Raw genomic sequence first — 20,237 nt, forward strand, 5'->3', positions numbered from 1 at the left:
TATATATATAATATAATAATAATATACTTATATATTATATATATATATATANATATATATATATATATATATATATATATTATATAAGTAGATCACTAGTATTGTATTATCGCTTCAAGTTTAACACTCCGGTACTTTGTAATACTTTGTAATACTTTTGTATAATAATTTATAATTGACTTGCTATTATACATAATGTGTTATGTGCGTTACATCGTCACGAATTATGCGTAGCGCGAGTTGTTTGACAAAAAGATCCATTTCCGTTAACTGATCTCGCGGTGCGGTTTGACGTTTGCGAATAACGTTTATTGATTCTGTGCTGTGAAAGTTTTGCTTTTACTCGTACGTTTTACGAGTTCAACGAAATCGAGCCCCTTCGCAGAAGTCCAAATGTACCATTATGTGTGTTCGCGCGGGTCACGTCATCATCACTGGATCTTTTCATGAGCTTGAGATAATATGGTTTCGGCGACATAGTAAAACCGTCATAGCCGCCTAAGTTCGGTTTGCTATGCTCCGCTGAAACCTCTATATCGAAGTAATGCACGACGTAGGTAAAAAACAGAAACAATGTGGAGCGTGCCAACTGCTCGCCCGGACAGCGTCTCTTGCCTGAAATGGGAAACAATCGCCCGCATTCCCGCAATTAGTTCCAAACAATGACGAATTGATTATCTTTCGCATACCTTCGCGAAGGTTGAAAAATTTGCGTAATATAAAAAGAGAGAAAAAAAAAGTGATTGGAATAGAAATGACATTTGCGTGAATAATAATTGCGAAAGTGAGACATTAATGGCTACATTTCGACGAGTTGATTGCGTCTCTTGTAATGTCCTTTATTGTTGAAATTTACCTAAACCGAAAGCCAAACCGTGGTTATTCCGACGGAATTGTCCCTGTTCATCTAGAAATCGTTGCGGTCGGAATTCGTTCGGTTGTTCCCAGTATGTTTTGTCGTAGTGAGCACTATGAAAATCAAAGAGAATAATCGTATCCTGCAAAATATATTGTAATTTAAGCGCATAATAAAATACAATTTTAAATGCCATGATTTATCAGTAATTAAATGATTTATTAGTAATTAATCGACAAACTTTGATATATACGCACAGATATTTTATTTCATTTTCTTACGGATAAACTTAACAAAATCGATAAAAATACGAAAGTGCGTGCATAATTATTTTAGAAATAAATATATTAAAGAGAGAGAGAGAGAGAGAGAGAGAAGGAACACTTCAGAAATATTAATTTCTATTTATCGAAACTTGTTAGTGTATCTATAATCAAAGATCTATTACCTTAGGTATTCGATAACCATTTAAAAAAACATCCTTTGCAGTTGTGTGAGGTACGCCGAGTGGAGCCAAAACCAAATATCTTTGTGCCTACAATAAATATATCAATTTCGCACTTGTATCGCATTTACGTTGTTATTATGATAATTTGTGCAATAACGTGGATTCAGATACAATGAACGTTAAAATCACGTTATTCTTTTTTTTAATTAGTTAAAAAGAAGATAACATGACCTTAGCGTTCACGATCATATCTGGATAAACATTTTACAAAACTCCCTATTATTTTATTCAAGCATTATTATACTTGATATTATTGTTTTCTCAATTATCATTATCTATTTTTATCGATAATTATATGTTTTATTAGAATATTTAATAATTTTATTTAAACCTATTATATTTATTATAGATATTATATAAACACGTTAATTGAAAAACAATTATTTTTTAATGAATATTTTTTCTGACTGCTTAAATTATTATTGAAATGATTAAATAAATTATTTTTTTTTTTTAGAAAACTCTAATAGATTTAAAAGTTTTTTAAAAATATTGAAATGTTTAAAACATCTTAATAACATATATTGTTACAATGAGATTTTTCTTAAAAATATTAGCTGTTGAATAATTATATACTTCGTCGTGACAGGTTTGTACATAATAGTCTCTATATTTTTTGTAGTTTGTATTTCTCTTTCTTACATTACCTCGGCTAAGAAAGCTTCCGTTATTGGCAAGGATGATAAATCATCCTCAGTTGGAGCGCGTGACCTACCAACAACACTATCCAATTCAGCCTGAAGTACTTTCAACCATTCGGGATTCAGTGATAGGAAGAGAAATATATTCGCTAAAGTGTCACTGGTCGTCTTTAACCCCGCCAAAAAAAGATCAAGGCACAGCACCAATAAATTCTCACCTGCGGTGTGAAACATACGGCGCACGTGTGTCAACAGTAATTTATTACTTACTTCTTATTTCATCATTACATCGCCGTACAACGTGCAAATTTACTTATTAATTTGAGAGAAGAAAAATATTTAAAATATTTACGCGATTGCATGCTCTTTTTATATTTATAGTTTCAATTATCGTTACAAAATACAGGCATAATTTTCGAAAAACTTCGTCTTTCGAAATTATTAAAAAAAAAGTATCTCGGACAGTTTCAATAATCAATGCAAGGGAACAAATAAAATTTAATATATATAAAAATCAGATAAGATTATTAATTTAATTTAAGCAAGAGAGCTCCTAGTTTAGGTAAGTTTGACATTGTACGGTGTATTAACAGTTAACTTACGATCAAAAATCGTATCTTCATTCTCATCATATTTACAAATTTCCAAAAGAAACGCATCAATCAAATCACGTGGCGGATCATTGGATAGCTCCCTCTCATGTATCTTGACCTCCTCATCCAGGAAGCGCCACAGATTCTCTATAATCTCCTTCATCTCTTTGTATCCTGATAGTTCTGGGATTACGAAACGTAGAAAAGGCATTTGCGAAATCACTCCACCCATGGTATCCAGTAATCTAATGTAAAATATCAAAAACGATATTTAATTTTACAAAAATAATTATCTGCAGTACCTTATTGAGTTTTGTTAAACAATAAGAATTCTCATCAAGATTTACTTGAAACTATCATGAACCAACATAAGCGCTTCTTGTGTCTTTTGGTCTCCGTATTTGAATTTGTGCCCAGCAATCATGAACCACAGCGAATTGATCACCGCGATATCGAAAGCAGTGTGCATCGTCACCGCGCCACTCTCGCTCATTTGTTGCAAATAATCAATGAGATTTTGAGCCTCCAGAACCAATTGTTCTTTCATAACTGACTGACCTATACCGAACGTCCGCAAATGCCGCATCGTAAATCTACGAGTCTGTACCCACTGGGTGCCCTCAGTGAACACAATGCCTGGAATAATAAACATCGCTTGAATAACGGAACTGAATGACACAGACATCAAAGATTTTTGTGTCAAATTGTTGTTAAAATAATAGATAATTTTCAAAATTTTTGGCATATTAATTTCAAACATTAAGAATTAATAACATTAAGAAATAATTTACTACATATATATATCTGCGTACCCTTTCTCTTTCCGAACGACCGTAATCTAAAGAAAAATCCATCCGGCCGGCTGTTGAATTCATCTTGAAGAAGAACCTTCTTTACTAAATCATATGTTGAAATCACCACTATCTTTTGAACTCCAAGCTTTAATCCTATTATAGATCCATACATACGCTCCAGGTCTTGCATAGCTAGATGAATGTATCCATGTTTCGAGCGTAGCCATGCGAACTTCAGAAAACATCCGAATAATGGTATCCATAGTGGGCCTATACAGCAAATATTTGACAGAAAGTGTTACATAATCAAAGACAATATAAAGTCTTTGGTAGTTTTGTTTAGCAAAAATATAAAAGATCATTACATATATCTCGTTACTTGTCAAGTGTTAATATTAAGCCCGTTAATTGAATTTCTAATCTAGAGGAATATTTTAACTCACAAAGAAAACTCCCAAAGAAAATAGTTGCAAATTAAACATTCTATTGAACGTCATTATTGGAGCACTGTTGTATTTAAATTATAATTCTTATAAAGTAAAATAAAATTAATTTTAGTAATTGCCTGAGATTTGAGCGCATCAGATATTATTTTTAACATATCATATGTATGATTATAATGATCATTATTTTCCCTTATATCACGAGAAAACATTGAATAATAAACTGAGTATTTAATAATATCTTTATTGATATATATAACATTAAAGATAAAACTTTAAATTTAGATTAATGTAATTAAAAAATACAAAATTTTGATGATAAATTTATCTCGGAAATAAATTCCATTTAAAAAGAAAAATGATGTCATCTATGATATATAAAACTGTGTGTGAATTCTAGAAATAAATATTAGATGTGGGAAAAAGTCGTGGCATTAAAAAAACGCCACGAACTTTTTCCCACACCTAATATTTAAAACTCTATCTGCTCTTCAAGGTCCTATAATTTTCTCTCGAAAGATCGGCTTTCTGAATTAGATATTTTCAGAGAAATTAATTTGTAATGTCTATGGCAAGACATCTTTTAATCTATTCATCTTTTAATAAGCATCTCTTTACAGCATGAAATATTTTACAGCATCAAATATTAGGTGTAGTAAAAAGAAATCCATTATTTTTCCATTCAATTTCATGCAAAAATAATGGATTTCTTTTTATTACACCTTTTTACTACACCTAATATGTATTGGGTTGTTTGGAAAGTTCGTGCCGCAAAAGATTTAAATTTAATAAATGTATTAAAATTTAAATCTTCTGCGTTTCAATTTTCCTTCAAAATCGGCACGAACTTTCCGGACAATCCAATATATGAATATCGCAAAAATGTAAATCATGTGAACGTTTGGGCACTAATTGCTCATAAATTGAACACTTTGCAAGTATTACATTATTATTGAGTTTTGCGCTTCACTTACCAGGTGGATAATTTCTCGGTTTAATGCAATCATAGATGCAGTAAAGGCAAACGAAGATGAAGAGAAAAATAATCGTCAAACACAACATGTTTCAAGATGCGTCACCAACATGCGTGCCTTGGTAACTTCTACAATAGAATAGAATAGAATTTATTTACACTTCAGCATATACAAGCCAAAAAGAGGACTTGGTTTACAGAAATGGATTTACAGAAATGGGACTTGGTTACAGAATTCTTAACTCATTCACACTTATACTCCTCTCCCGCCTTTATCTTATTATAAACTATTACTATACATTCTCTTTTACCTATACATAATCTCTATATTACAGCCCTATCACAGTCTATTATTAGTATCTATATCCCATTTCTTATTTCCTTTTATCTCTATTTAGCATTTCTTTATTCTTATTTACCACCCTATCTTCTCTTATATTTTTTAACTGCACGTTCCATCTACATCCTATCCTTTTTATTTTCTATTGGTCTCATTCAACTTATTTCCTTAATTTAAATAGATGATAAATTATTAACTATAATATACTATAATATAATACGCTACAATCTTATTTTATACTCACAACCTTGTTGGCTTATAAAATATTCATTCCTTGTCTTTACATTATCTTTATCTTTACAATAATCTCTTATATTTTTTCCTTTCTTTCTCTTTTTTTTTCTTTTCTTTTTATTATTTCTTTTTCTCTATCCTTCCATAATTTTATTAGCGTTTTTCCTTTAAGTACACTCAAATCTTCTCCTCATAAATTCTTACAATTCTCTTCAATTCCTTCCCTAACTCTTCAAAACTACCTCCTGTCTTCTCGCATTCTTTAACACAATATTCGAGATTATTCTCGCTTGCACCATAGAAAAGACATCCTCCCTCCTCTATTCCTAGCCAGTATTTATTCTTCTCTTCTAAATTACCGCATCTTAATTTAAATAACGCTCTTATCTCATCTCCTCTCTTCCATTCCATATTCTCCACCTTCAAATAATTTGGTACCCTATTCTCTTTATCTTTTATTATATCTTGATCTATCTATTCTTTCCTTTTCCCATCTTTGTAAATCCCTTTCTCTATTTATTAAATCTTTTTCAAAACTTTCATTTCCATGTCTCATTACTTCCCTTGATTCAATTCCCCATCCGTTCCTATTATAATAATTCTCTCTCTCCATATCATATCTATCGTTCGAATAACTTTGTTTTTCCTCCTAGCACTTCCTGATCAAATTATCTATGTTTTCAGATTTAATCTTTTCCTCATATTTTCTTGCCCTCAAACTTCTACTTTGAGCTTACCATTACCAGCTCCCTCATAATTACATACCTTGGTGCAGAAATCTAGTTTGAAAATCCACCTGACATAATCTAACATTATCTTTTATCTAGTTCGCCTTTTTCTTCTCAGCTCCATAATTCTACTCACTCATATGCCATAACACTTTACCAAATATTTGAATAGTATTCATTTTCTACTAAAGTCATTCTTGCATAGCTTTTCCCCTTCAGCCCCATATCTTTCTTGCTACTGTATCATTTTTCCTTTTCTACTTATTTTTTTAATATGTCTTTTATGATCCTCTTTCATACTAAATTAAAATCCAAATATTTGAATTTCTGTATCTCCTCTAGTTCCTTATTCCCTCATTTCCATTTCTCTTTCCTTTTTCTCCCCTTCCTTCAGACATCATTATTTTCATCTTTCTGTGCACAGCTCCAGTTTCTTCTCCTTCAAAAATTTTTTTGATGTACTTATCATATCCTGTAACGTCTCCCTATTATAAGCTTTCAAAATTAAGTCATTCGCGTATGCTGATGATCATATCCTATATCTACCTAATTTGACTCCTCCTATTCCTCTTTTTTCTAATTCATTATCTATGTGTCCGCTATATGTAAATTGAACATGGACTCATCACACAGCCCTGCCTTACTCCTTTCATTGTTCTGAATTGTTGCGTGTATCCTTGCTTCGTCCTTATCCTCTGTTTCCTCGTACATCTTCTCTATCTTCCTTACCAAATATTTATTTACACCCTTGCCTCTAAGAGTTTCCCAAAATATGCCTCTATCCATCTTATCAAAGATTGCTTTTAGATTCGCAAACATATATATTTTTCTTCTTCCTTCTTCTTGATTTCTTTCCCTCTGCATCAAATGCGTCAGTATGAAAATATTAACCGTTGTTGATCTTCCTTTTCTAAATCCAGCTGACGGAATCATACTTTTGGTTTCCACCTTCTTTTCTAGTCTATATTATTCCTCTTATTACTTCTGTATATATTTTATACGCCGTACACTGTAATAAGACCCCTGTAATTTGTTACCTTCTCTTCATCTCCTCTTTTGTATAGAGGGACAATTATACTTTCCTTCCAGTTTTGCGGCATCTTGCCTGTATTCCACACTTTTTGTAATAGTTTCACTTGCCTCTTTCGTAAACTCTCATCTGCATATATCCAGGCTTCCATAGGTACACCATCTTTTCTTGCTGCTTTTTTCTTCTTTATTTTGCAAAACGCCTTACCAATCTCTTCAACCTTCAATCCTTCTTCTTCATTTTCTTTTTTATATATATTTACTTTTTCTTCCTCTAGTTTAGAGAGCTGACCGGTATTCTGCTGTACTTTATTTTCATCCATTTCAGTGCCGTCCAATAGCTACTTAAAATATTTCCTTCATTCTTCATCCTTTATATTATTCTCTTTCTAAATCTTCTTATCTCTCTTCCAATTAATGTACTTCCATACATCTGCTTTCTTCTTCAACTTTTTCAATTCCTCCTCCTCTTCTTCCCTTTTTTCTTTTTGTTTCTTCTTCAATAATTCTCTGAACTCTTTCCTCTTCTCCAAATATTTCTTTCCCGTTTCTTTTCCATTTTTCCATTTCCTACATATTCTCTTCACTTCTCTCTTCTTCCTGGAACAGCTAATATCCCACTACTTTCATCAGTGTATCCTATGCACTTTTTCTTCTTTTTAATTTTTTTTTCACGACATTGTTGAATACAATCTGTTTTAATTCCTCTCACATCTTATATTTTTTTCCTCATTATTTCTCTTACCTTTATCCATATCTTCCTCGTCATTTATTACCTCCGTGTTTTTATTGTAGCTTTCTATGGTTTCTTTATTCCATACGATAATTTCTTCTTTCTTGCTGATTCTGTTCTCTTCGTTCTGGTTCTCTTCCGCGTCATTTTCTTCTAACCCCAATTCTTTCCTTTAATGTCAGATTCAATGGCATGTAGTCTGAGTTCACTCTCCACGTCGATCCTAAATTCTACAATTCTATCGCAAATATTATCGTTAACCATAATCTATTATCGAGTTATCTCTTGCTCCTATATACGTATATTCCCCCTCCCAGTCGCCTCTTGATCTTCCATTCAGAATGTGAATCCTCACTTCCTACTCTAACTATTATCACTGTTCCTCGAGAAGGTTATGTTACCCTCAATCTTTCTTTTATAAACTTTTTGATCCATTTTCCCCTTTTTTTCCCATCTATTTCCATTCTCCCCGGTATATTCCTTTTATAATTATATTTTTTTTCTTCTCTTTTCATTATCTAAAACCCATTTCTTTATAATATTTACCTCCTTATATCTCTCTCGTTTCAGATCCTGCCCTTGAGCTATCTCTTTTCCTTCCAAAACTACTTATGTTCCGCTATCATAATTTCCCTCGTTACTTGCCTTGCCTAAGCTTCTTCTGTCCTCCAAACTCTCCATTTTCCTATTATTTTCTGACAAATCTTTCTTTACTGTTTCCAATTTCTTCATAACCTCCTTCAATTTCTCCTCAAATTTTCTAATTTCTCTATCCACATCTTCTTGTCTCTTCTTATTTTAATTACTTCCCTTTTCACAACTTTCATTTCTTTCTTCACCTTCACACTACAATTCTTCCTAATCTCTTCATTTACTTCTATTTTTACTTTTTCCATTATACTTTTCTTCTCTGTCAATGTCACTTTTTTCGAACCTATCTTTGATTTATCCTCTATCAATAAACGCTGCTTGTTGTCTACTTTGCCTTTTCCTACCTTGTCATCTCTCCTTCTTCCCGTCGTTTTTACATGCCGTTATTCCGCGCCCTAACTTATTCTTCCTCACCTCGATGTATCACGCTCGATATTTTCTAACACACGCATCAAAAGCCTCTTCTCCAATTGCTCCCTATTCGTTAAACTCACTTATTAATTGCTAAGACTCGCATACATGCACTTACTCACGCTCTCTAACCAAATCTTAACTTCTACAATAGTTTATATAGACCTGTGCTCTTTATATATTTACGTATGGTGTATATATATATATATATATATATATATATATATATATACACACACACATGATGTACATACTCACAATACATATACATGTATAATACATACATAATAAAGCGAGCGTATAAGCTGCTAGTCATAACAATTCTTATCGGAACAACCCTTATGACCCGAAACAAAAATATCGTTCTCCGACTGCCATTTTAGCATATGTATCCTAGAATCTAGGTACTAAAACGTGACAAAATTTTTTTTATAATTTAACTGAGATATTTTGACATTAAATTTGGCGTTGATAAAAAAATGGCTAAAATCCATACTTCTAATTGCATTAACATGAAAATTCGTTTTTTTTTAATGATATCTCAGATAAAAATATTAATTTTTTACGTGCGTTAAATTCTTTTACTATAATATCGAAAATTAACTGATCAAGAGACACAATTGAGAACGTTACTGATGAAATTAAGTAATTAGTAAGTTTGGAATGTTCTTTGGTAAGTTCCTTTTGGTAAGAGGAGATAATAAATCTAGACTAATAATTTAGAAATAATAAGGTTGCCAAGCGATATTCTTGATTAATTTTTGGTAAAAATCAAGTCGAAGTGACGCGGATAGCACATTGTTCTCTCTTGTGAGAAATACGTGATACCTAAAAATTATTATTTCTATTATGTTGCAAAGTGTCTGTTATTATGGTAATCGACAAACACGCTTACAGATCTCAATTTGCATATGAATGCCAAAACAACTAAGAAAAGAATGAATTGGCCTTGAGTATATTTGCCTAACTACTTGTTATTAAAGTCCTTTATAAAGAGAGAAGCTTCCATCGAAATTAATTCCAATTCTCATTAGATACAAAAATAAGAATAACAGAAAGTAGACAATCGTGAGATGTGTTTTACCTCGATCGAGCCTTTAATATGACAATGTTAATTTTTTTACGAGATGTATATGTATACATATATCTCCACTGCGCTTCTCTCTTTCTACAGAACTCTATTTGTTATAGTTTATCTATAGTGGTATAGTTTGAGAAAAGTCAAACAATGTTACAACTACAAAAGAACACAGCCAAACATTCCAAGAGAAGCGCCTTACTCAGAAAGCCAAATAAGGGCAATATATTACCATTTTGCTGTTACTTATTCCGCATTGAATTTCACCAAACTAAGCCAAGATGTCCATAAACTGTCTGTTGTTCTGATGTCACGTAAAGTCTTCCTTAGAATTCAGCAAAGTTGCTACTGGCAAGTTATTATCATGCGTGCATGGCGTGTCGTCAGTTTGCTGTCAACGTGATAAGTTTATTATTTCTCAATATATATATATATATATATATATATACTCTCACAATTTCATGAGTTGATTGCTAACTCAATTCACATTAGATTCCAATGACAGCAAATTGTCGGCAAGTTGAAAACAATACATGCAGTGCATCAATTTGTTCCATACGCTAAATCTCACTTGGCTATCTGGATAATTATGCGCATATTCTGCATTTACGAGCTGCTACAAGCGCAGAAATTAGTAATGAAACATCGAGTCCGTGAAAGCTCGAATATAAATCTTTTGGAAATTTCTGTAAAATAAAATTTCCGTAAAGGAAGATGACAGAAGATAATGTTGCGTGACTCCCACGAATTTCGTAAGCGCGCGAAGATCTGTCGGATGAGAGTCATACAACGTCAGACGAAAGTGAAAATACTTCCTGTCTGTCATATCAAGGAAATGGCATACAGGAAAACATATCATGATTTCTCTAAAATTCTCTTCTCTTCTTTTCTTTCCTTTTTTCTTTTTATTATCTCGTTTATCGCGCGATCAGAGAAAAATCTTCCGTAGTTGACATCAGTGAAATCTTATCGTCATCGTCATCAATCGAGCAGAGTCTGAGTCGCGCAATATGGTGCGGCCGTATCGAGACAGCACGGTGGCATGGATTAATTTATATCGTTGTGTGGGTGCACGGATACTTTCTCCACGGTCGAGGTCCTCTACATGCTGGTCGTCTCTGCCTTCCATAACAGACTCCACTTTCTCCAATTTCGCAGGAATACGTGCGCGTATTCACATTGCATCATCTTCGCTTCGTTTGGGATAATAAGTTTGGGATAATGGTGATTTGCTTTGGAATTGGAGTGACCGTTTAGATAGTTTATCTTTGAGGAAACAGTTATCGTAACGATATAATATAAAGATCTCGGCTTCGATTTTTCTTTCCGATATATGATATAAAAGAAAGAAAGTCAATGTTTAGTTAATCTACTGTGAAAAAAGGAATTTATATATTTTAGAGTTATCGTTATTTCTAAAGTAAAAAATCATTGATTCGTTTATCATTATTGTCAGCATTTATTTCATTATATAGCAGCATATTTCTTTTCTAAATGTTTCATTAAATTTATCGAGTTACTATATTTCAAAACTTTTGTTACTTACAAGAGATAGACGTATTAGAGAGTTTTTGCAATAATGTGAATTCAGATACGGGTGAATGTTAAATTCACGTTATCCTTTTTTTAATTAATTTTAATTAGTTTTAATATTATTAAGAAGAAGATAACGTGAGCGTTATCGTATCTTAGCGTTTACCGTATCTGGATAAATAATATTGCAGAAACTTCCTATTATTTATAGTTTGTTCCATGTAAAATAATTTTAGATAATGTTTCTTATATCATTAATTATCCCTCTTGGTATGCAATTTAATTTGTTTACGCTTATCCTGTTTACTATGTGTGTTTTCGTAATCAATGAAATTATATGAAATAATAAAGTTGAATATGTAAAGTATCAGTGCTCTCATTCAATAATAATTCGTTGTGATAACTTCTTTCTAGAAATTTAAAATAGAAAATTAAGTCTAAAGTTTCGTATTTGTGATAATAATAAGAAAGATAAGGCAATAAGAACAAATAGTTAATAAATATAATGTTTATTTAATTACATTATTAACAAAGAAAATGACTAAATGACTTTTAGAAAGCAAATATAACTTGTCTAGATTTAAAAGTATATGTTAATTATATACGCTTACTGCATAATGAATATTCAATCATATTTATACTGAACGCATTTAATATCTCAAAAATTTTTCTTCAGTGAATTTATTCGATGTATAGATTTCCGTACATCTAAAAAATAAAAATGTGCATATAATTTTTCTTTCTGTTATTAAAAATATTTTGTAAATTCTATTTCTGCTATGTATATCTGATTTATCTTTATTTCTATTATCACATATCAAATAAAGTAATCAAGTAAAAGTTGTATTACTGTTCTTGTAAAAACATACTTGAAGACCAAAGGATGAAATAACGATAGTCAAAGAATTAACAAAATATTTATAAACTTTATTCGTAACAGTATTAGTTAACAATTGGAGAGACAACAACGTGTATAAAAAAAAGAAAACAAGGAAAGAGAAAAAAAGGTTACGACATTTCTAAGTAAAGGAGGTATCCCGAAAGACAGGGAGCGCGTCAGTCAAACAATTTCGAGTAACTTAAGTTTTACGCGACCTTATATTAATCCTAAGATGTAGTATATACAGCGGCTTATGTTACAGCATTCTCCCGTGGAGATGTTTGTACAAGCATTTTTTTGTGGATTACAGTGCGATTATTCTGCACAAAAATCTAATCCTATTAACGGCTAGGGAACGCAAAGTTGACTTGACCTCCGTTTTGATTAGCAGATGGTGGTACTAAATCCTGCGTGATCGTCGGCGAACCTTGAAAAGAATGGGAACTGTCCCATTTGATTTTGTTATTATCCACTTTACGTTGCTGTAACTGATGTCGTGGCTGCGCTTGTTGTTGCTGTGTTTGCTTATTCTGTTGAACATCTTTCTCAGGACTATAAGGCACAATTTGAGTGTTCTGAGCCTGTGTGTCTTTACGATCCCACCCGTGATGATGATGATGGTCCTCATTAGGGAACCACTCGGATATCCAAACTGGTTTCCATATCTTTTTCCACGCTGGTACCCAGATTTCCTTCCAAGCAGGCACCCAAATTTGCTTCCATGCTTCCTTCCAAGCGAGCTTTTTGTCGGGGATCCATTCTAGTTTTTTCTCACTCTTCCAGATTTGCTTCCAAGCCTCCTTCCACTCGAGTTTCTTGTCAGGGACCCAGATGAGTTTTTTGGCCGGTTTCCAGATCTGTTTCCAAGCTTCTTTCCAGGCCAGTTTTTTATCCTCTACCCAGATTTGTTTCTTCGCTGGTTTCCAAACTTGTTTCCAAGCCTCTTTCCACTCAAGCTTCTTATCCGAGACCCAGATCTGTTTTTTTGCCGATTTCCAATATTTCTTCCACACCGGCTTCCAGATCAACTTCTTTTTCCAAAGATCATGACTGGTGTATTGCCATCCATGATGATCCGTGCCATGGAAGTGTTCACCCGGTATGCCAATCTTCACCCATTCGGGAATCCAAAGTTTTTTCCAAGCGGGAACTTGAATTTCTTTCCACACTGGTACCTGAATCTCTTTCCAAACGGGCTTCCAAATCTTTTTCCATGCGGGTACTTGAATTTCCTTCCAAGCGGGTACCTTGATTGGCTGCCAAATCGGTTTCCAGATTTTTTTTCCAAGCCGGCACCTGTATTTCTTTCCACACCGGAACTTGAATCTCTTTCCACACAGGCTTCCAGATTTTCTTCCAAGCTGGTACTTGAATTTCCTTCCACACTGCTTTCTGAGTTGGTACCCAAATAGGCTTCCAGATTTTCTTCCATGCAGGTTTCCAGATTTGTTTTTTTGCCGGTTTCCAGATCTTCTTCCAGCCCGGCTTCCAGATTAATTTCTTCTTCCAGTAGCCTTTGTCATGGCCGCCATGATGGTCTTCAATTCCTCCACCGCCACCTCCAAAGTCACCTCCACCTAGATGACCACCGATGTCATCTCCATGACCACCAATGTCACCGCCGCCTATGTGACCTCCATGACCACCAATGTCACCGCCGCCTATGTGACTTCCAATGTCAGCACCCCCAAAATGACCGATATCGCCACCGCCAAAATGACCACCAATATCGCCACCTCCAAAATGACCGCCACCGTCATCACCTCCAAAATGACCACCGCCATCACCACCTCCAAAATGACCACCGCTATCGCCACCTCCAAAATGACCGCCGCTATCGCCACCTCCAAAATGACTGCCGACATCGCCGCTGCCACCGAAGTGACCACCAATATCGCCACCCCCATAACCACTGCTGCCATAATTACCACTGTCACCTCCCCATCGTTTTTGCGCATCGGTACCGTATCTGCGACAATCATTCAGTACCAAAAATGTAACAAATTTTATATTCATATTTATTATCTTTATCTTCTTTTATATGCAAAAGTCTTTCAAAATCTACATCTGTCTTTCTATATTTATAAACTATTTTCATTAAAATGAATATGAAATAATAAAATTATAAGGTATAGAAATGTATGTGCAAAAAAAAATAAAAAGGAACTTAAAAATATATCATTAATCACTAACATCTCATAATTTGAATCTTGACAAATTAATATGAAATTTTATAACATACATCATATATAATGCGTTATAATCAAATATGGCTTGAAAAAAAATTGTTCCTTTTTTATTAAATTAAAATAAATTAAATTAATTATAGTTTTGTAACTCTAAGACTAAATAGAAGGAATAATCCAATATAAATAAAAATATGAACTTTTCGTGGTTGTTAAAGCGTAAATTATAAACCGCGGAAATTCATATAAACATTTTACTTGTATTGGATTCATTGTTAAAGTTGTCATACGTACGGAGTTTGCCGCTGTGATTTCTGTTGTAATTGCGTTTGATCCACAGCCTTACTCGCCACAAGAGCGGCTTGCAGTAGCAGCGCTAGTACAGCCTGTAACAAAATGATATAATAATGATAAGAACTCATTAGCAGTTATTGATAAAAATGTTTTTCTGCCTCTCGTTCTCATGAATTTTTAACATCATTACATTTATATTAACGAATTGAGGTAAGCAGAATAACTTTTAAAATTCCTCTATAATCAATATAGTATACATATAGATACGATAATTTTAATGTAATAAAATATTTACTAGCCAATAATATTTATTAGAATATATAAATATTTCTAAATAAAATAAATATAAATAATTAGTCTAAAAAATCATAGAGAGATTGGCATTTATACATAAAAAAATTTCTGATGGCAAATCAGGACGGAATCCATAGATATTGCTCAAGTTTCGAGATGGTTTTCGTGTTAGTATTTAAGAGCCATATTAGTTATTTTATGTTATAAGGCGTAATCTTAGTCTTAAGACATTGAGATGATCTTGAAAATTATGTATACTGGCATAAGATTCATAAAGTTTATACATTTGTATAAATAGAATCCTGGAATTTAAAATCACGTATAATTTTAAATTAATAGTCTTAGATCTATTAAAAATGAAAAAAAGAAATTGTGTAGGCAGATAGATTTATAATTCCGTGAATTTATAAATATATATAAGTTTTTCAATTCAGAAAAATATTGATGCATGCTTATAACGAATGCTTTGACTTGATTATAATGAACCGCAATGCAGTTAAAAATCTAACAAAAGACTTATATATCCTGTCCAAAATGGCGATGGTTATATCCGTCGAATTGAACTCGTTCAATAAGCGACAAACAGCGAAGAAGAACGTCTTCTCGAACTTGAAACGATGCACTTTGAAAATTTTTCTGATATGCATTACGAAGCAACTACTTAAACCACGCCAATTAATCAGAAGATGATGGCAAGTATGACTGGTGATAGATGACTCGGAAACGCGCGAGCACAGCGCACGCGACTCGCCGACATCGTACGGAACTGACACCGATTGAAAAAGTGAAAATTGATAGAACTGACCGCGCATCCCGGGCGAATCCTCATATTTCTCGCAGTGCCGCCCGTCGGGCTCGGGCCGCGTGCTCCTGTTCCTGGACGCAGGAAAACGTAGCTTACTTCGTCCAATCATTGGAACGCCGTAGTTATATAGGCGCGTATCCTCCCCCGAAGGCATCATCGCAGGAGCATGGTAAGGAAACAACAGCCGATCGCGTGAACGGCGGTGGAAGTGGTCCCGTCGGTGTCTCACGTAGTGGAAATCGGGGAATTTCATCTGCAATTTGCAAGGTGGTGGTAATGCCCAGCGCCATTTTAGGTCCCGGATTCCCTACGATTGAATTCTCCTCTTCCTCTTCTTCTCCACCTCTTCTTCCACCATCGTCCTCCTTCTAACACCCCCACTTCCGGAGCGCGATCAGGTCTCTGTCCAGGTGAGCGATATCATCCACTCGGAGAAAGTGATCGAGAGCACGATCCGGTCGAGCAAGCAAGAGCGGTTCCAGTTATTCCCGCGCCTGCAGTGTTTCAACAGTGAAGTTCAAGACTGGCAAGGTTATGCGACAAGGTTATGCTTCGCCTCCAGATTATTTCGATATTGTCGGAAAGAGAAAAAAATGGAAACATGCCTAATGCCTTCCACATTAGATATCATGAAACAAGGTTTTTTTTTGTTTTCTTTCTATCCGGTCTCTGTCCCATGAGTCTCCTGCGAAAGCTATTCTATCTGTTTCTTATTAATAAATGTTGATATAGCAATACATGGAATATTTAATTATTAATGATAATTTAATATTATAGATACGTTGTAATATTTTTCTAAATTATAACTAGAATCTAAAACAAGTTTTCAGATCATTAATCTCTTCTAATATTAAAAAATGATATTTTTGTACATAACAGTATGCGGATATTTCTATGCATATTTATAAGATACATAAATCTTTTTAAAAACATTTTAATTCCAAATAGATAGATATTGTTGAAATACATAAATCTTAGATACCATTTTACGTAACATTTAATTCGATTCACAGTTGTGCAAATACGGCTCATTCGTGCATAAAAATTTATTCAAAAACTTTAAATTGTTTTAATTATTCGGAAATTTATGTCAAGATAAAAATTATAAAGCTCTACTTGCCATATGTAATAAAGTTGTCTGTTTCTTTGAAGAATGAGCTTGAAACAGTATTAAATCATCAATTATAAGTGTTTCAAGATAATTTTAATTATATTTTATGTCAAGTAACATTGGTAAAATTATTAATTAATGATTATTAATATAAATATTAAATATTATTTTTTTAAGACAAATTTTCGATAAAATATTACGCTGAAAAAGAATGTTTTAAATCTTAATACATATTTCTTTGAAAAGTACTAAGTAAACATTTACTTATAGTAAATAAATATTTACTCTATAAAAAAATAACTAAATTAATGGTTTTTGTATCAAATGAATATACGTTTATATTTAGTATTAGATCTAAATATTTACTATTAGAACTATTCAAACTAATATTTATTAAAATTTATTATTTCTTTTCAGTGTAATTTAAGTGAAATCCCCTAGCATACATACTATAGCTATTATTGTTTATGTAATCTTCAAAGTGGTGATACGTGTCCAAATGGCAAAGCGAAATGAATGTCGCCTATCAAACAAGCGAAATTGGATATGAAATGGGATAGGTATTTTAATAGGGAGAGTGGAATCGGGGTTATTTAAAGGCAGTTCGAATAGAATCCTGTAACATAGAAAGAATTACCGACGATTTGTGGCCCTTGCCACAGCGCTCTTAATCGCTCCGTTTTGCGTTTACGACCGCGCGATTTTCTTCAAATGACGATCGCTTCTCGGTGTCGCGAGAGAAAGCGTATGAGAGAACGGTTTCGTGCGTACGAAGTGTGCAAGCGCATTTTCCGCTTTTTATTGCGAAGACAACAATGCGCGCGGCTGCTGCAACGAGCAGCTGAGAAAATAAGATCTAACGAGGCTTATTCGTGAGATTCCAGAATGATAGCAAGAGTAAGCGACACTCTCGCTCGCCGAGGAATGATATCGGGAAACAGTATCAAGAAAGAGACACCGTTGATGATGACAGGTGATAAAAAATAGAAAACGAAGACACCAGAGATTGATGCAAGCGCGTTCAAGTGGAGTTTAACGGTAGACGTTAAATTGCGTTAAGTGCATGTATCCATTTAACACGTCGCGCCGACTCATGGATGAAAGTGAATTCTCTCGTCCACGTCGATCGCTAGAGAGTCGATATTGCGCCTCGATATTCGCATACGAAACTCGGGGTATACATTCTCGCTATTCCGGTTCGTAAATCATTCATCCGTTAGCTGCTCCAAATTTTCGAATGCCGCTGGCATGAGAGCTATCGGAGCAAAAACACCGAAGGATATTCGGTCATTTCCCGTCGCGAGGACGCCGTTTTCGGACGGTTCGGTTGTTCGCTTATAATTGGATATGATTGCAAAAGAAAGGCCCCCAACATGAAATATATGAGACATAATTAAATAAGAAATTCTCTCTGAAAATCTTCAAAACTTTTTGCGTGTATATATCTTAAATTTGTTTTATTACATAAAATTTGTATGTAGAATTAAACATTTTTTCTCATGCAATCAGATAAGAATATTCTGATATTTCTAGATAAAATCTCATCAAGAATGAAGAATTGTTGTGCGCACAAATTATTATTAACTTTTGATTGGTTGAATGCATTTTATCTTCTTACTATTCTTACCTTTATTATATTATTATTTTTTAGAATCTCGTATGAGGTACAGCATAATTAAGGAGAAATTTTGAAATCCAAGAGACGAGGTAAAACAATATTAGCAATCACGTGGATGAGATTGAAAATATATTTGTGTACTTGTCTACCTCTATTGAAGGTAACCCAAATAAGAATAACAAGAAGATGTTTCTCGAGAGACCCGATATCTTGAGGGTCACAACATTTAGAAAGCAAAAGTGTATACACGCATATCAACCGATATGTCGAACAGCTTGAGTGTAAAGATTTCTACCGGCCCCAATTTTCTATTTGCACTTGTCTTAAGATTTTTCAAACGTCAATTACTCTGAAAATGAAGTTTATTGGTGTAAGAAGACACCTTTGCCTCGAAATCTTTGATGATCATTGATAATCTTATTAAAGAGACCATTATATAATGAATCGATTAGGAGCGATCTATCGCACCGTTATTAGATAATCACGTATCCGATACTCTTGAAATATTATGTTTATTAATCACCCGTGATCTTAATTTATTTTGATCTTATTATTCCATCATCTGTTTAAAAATTTATATGTAAGTTTTTTAATATCTTGCTTTTTGTCTAATAATCCCAAAGTAAATGTTTTGTCTATGTATTTCAATTAATTTTTCATAATTTTCACTTTTTTGCGTTTTCCTCTAATTTGCGGTCTAATTAACTGAGGATCCGTTTCTGAAGACCAGAACAAGACTTCTTAAGCACTTTAATTAGCTTTTCTTATTTCTTCCTTACCTTTATTATTTTTCCTTACCTTGTGGCCAAGCCGTTAAAATTCTTTCGTAATTTTATGCTGGCTTTATCGGTCTACGCAAGCATCTCAAGTGCTTGATTTCAAATACTCGATGCATTCTGCTGCGCACACCGCTGAAGAAAGTTCGCGGAAGAAAGTTAATCTTTCGAAATCGTGATATGAGAAAGATACTTTATGTTTAAATTTCTTCGAAGCCCCGTTAGAAAAATCGACACTTCTGAATTCCCTTAAGTTAAAAACTTGGTCAATACTCGTATCCAAACGTTAAGAAAAGTAATAATTACTAAATATCTAAATTTATTAATGAAAGCATTATCTAATTATTATCTCCATCTTCTGTTCATAATAAGACAATAAAGAGTTTTGCAATATAAAATAAATATTATATAAATATTTAATTTGTTGGATTTAATCTTGCAATAAATTATTTGAAAATGTAATATGCAATTGCGGAAAACAAATTGCGGAAAAATATTTTTAATTACAAGCTAAAACAATTTTCATTAGCATGTTTTATAGCAGCATAAATCGGATGCTCAATTTGAGTAGAAAATTCGTATTTCAATTGACGCCGTTAAAGTTGTAAGAGACAAATATCATTGCAATAAGGAGAGATCATTTCTAGTTTGTGACATGCGAGTAGCGGCATATTATTTCACGAGTGAAAAGTCAGTCGCATTGCGATGGCTCCGAAACCACGAATGAC

General features: G+C 33.3%; 3 protein-coding genes across 3 annotated transcripts; all 3 read right to left on the bottom strand.

Annotated features, from left to right (window-relative positions):
- Positions 1–352: 352 nt before the first annotated feature.
- Positions 353–4,897, bottom strand: LOC105626825 (probable cytochrome P450 305a1). Its single transcript, XM_012208118.1, has 8 exons — positions 4,810–4,897; positions 3,411–3,662; positions 2,946–3,234; positions 2,608–2,843; positions 2,012–2,223; positions 1,305–1,391; positions 857–998; positions 353–615 (listed from the first exon to the last, which is right to left on the bottom strand). The coding sequence occupies exons 1-8, from the start codon at positions 4,895–4,897 to the stop codon at positions 353–355; spliced, it is 1,569 nt and encodes a 522-aa protein (XP_012063508.1).
- Positions 4,898–6,698: 1,801 nt separating this feature from the next.
- On the bottom strand, positions 6,699–8,604 carry LOC105626826 (DNA ligase 1-like). Its single transcript, XM_012208119.1, has 5 exons — positions 8,514–8,604; positions 7,885–8,025; positions 7,571–7,689; positions 7,148–7,480; positions 6,699–6,968 (listed from the first exon to the last, which is right to left on the bottom strand). Exons 1-5 carry the CDS (start codon positions 8,602–8,604, stop codon positions 6,699–6,701), a joined length of 954 nt encoding a protein of 317 aa, XP_012063509.1.
- A 3,847-nt stretch (positions 8,605–12,451) lies between these two features.
- LOC105626690 lies at positions 12,452–16,028 on the bottom strand. The gene is given in 4 exon segments (XM_012207986.1): positions 12,452–13,708; positions 13,710–14,394; positions 14,906–14,997; positions 16,005–16,028. Coding segments are annotated over 4 exon segments (1,743 nt in total). The 3' UTR covers positions 12,452–12,766.
- Positions 16,029–20,237: the final 4,209 nt, after the last annotated feature.

Source organism: Atta cephalotes, assembly GCF_000143395.1.
Source record: "Atta cephalotes unplaced genomic scaffold scaffold00006, whole genome shotgun sequence".
Lineage (NCBI taxonomy): Eukaryota > Metazoa > Arthropoda > Insecta > Hymenoptera > Formicidae > Atta > Atta cephalotes.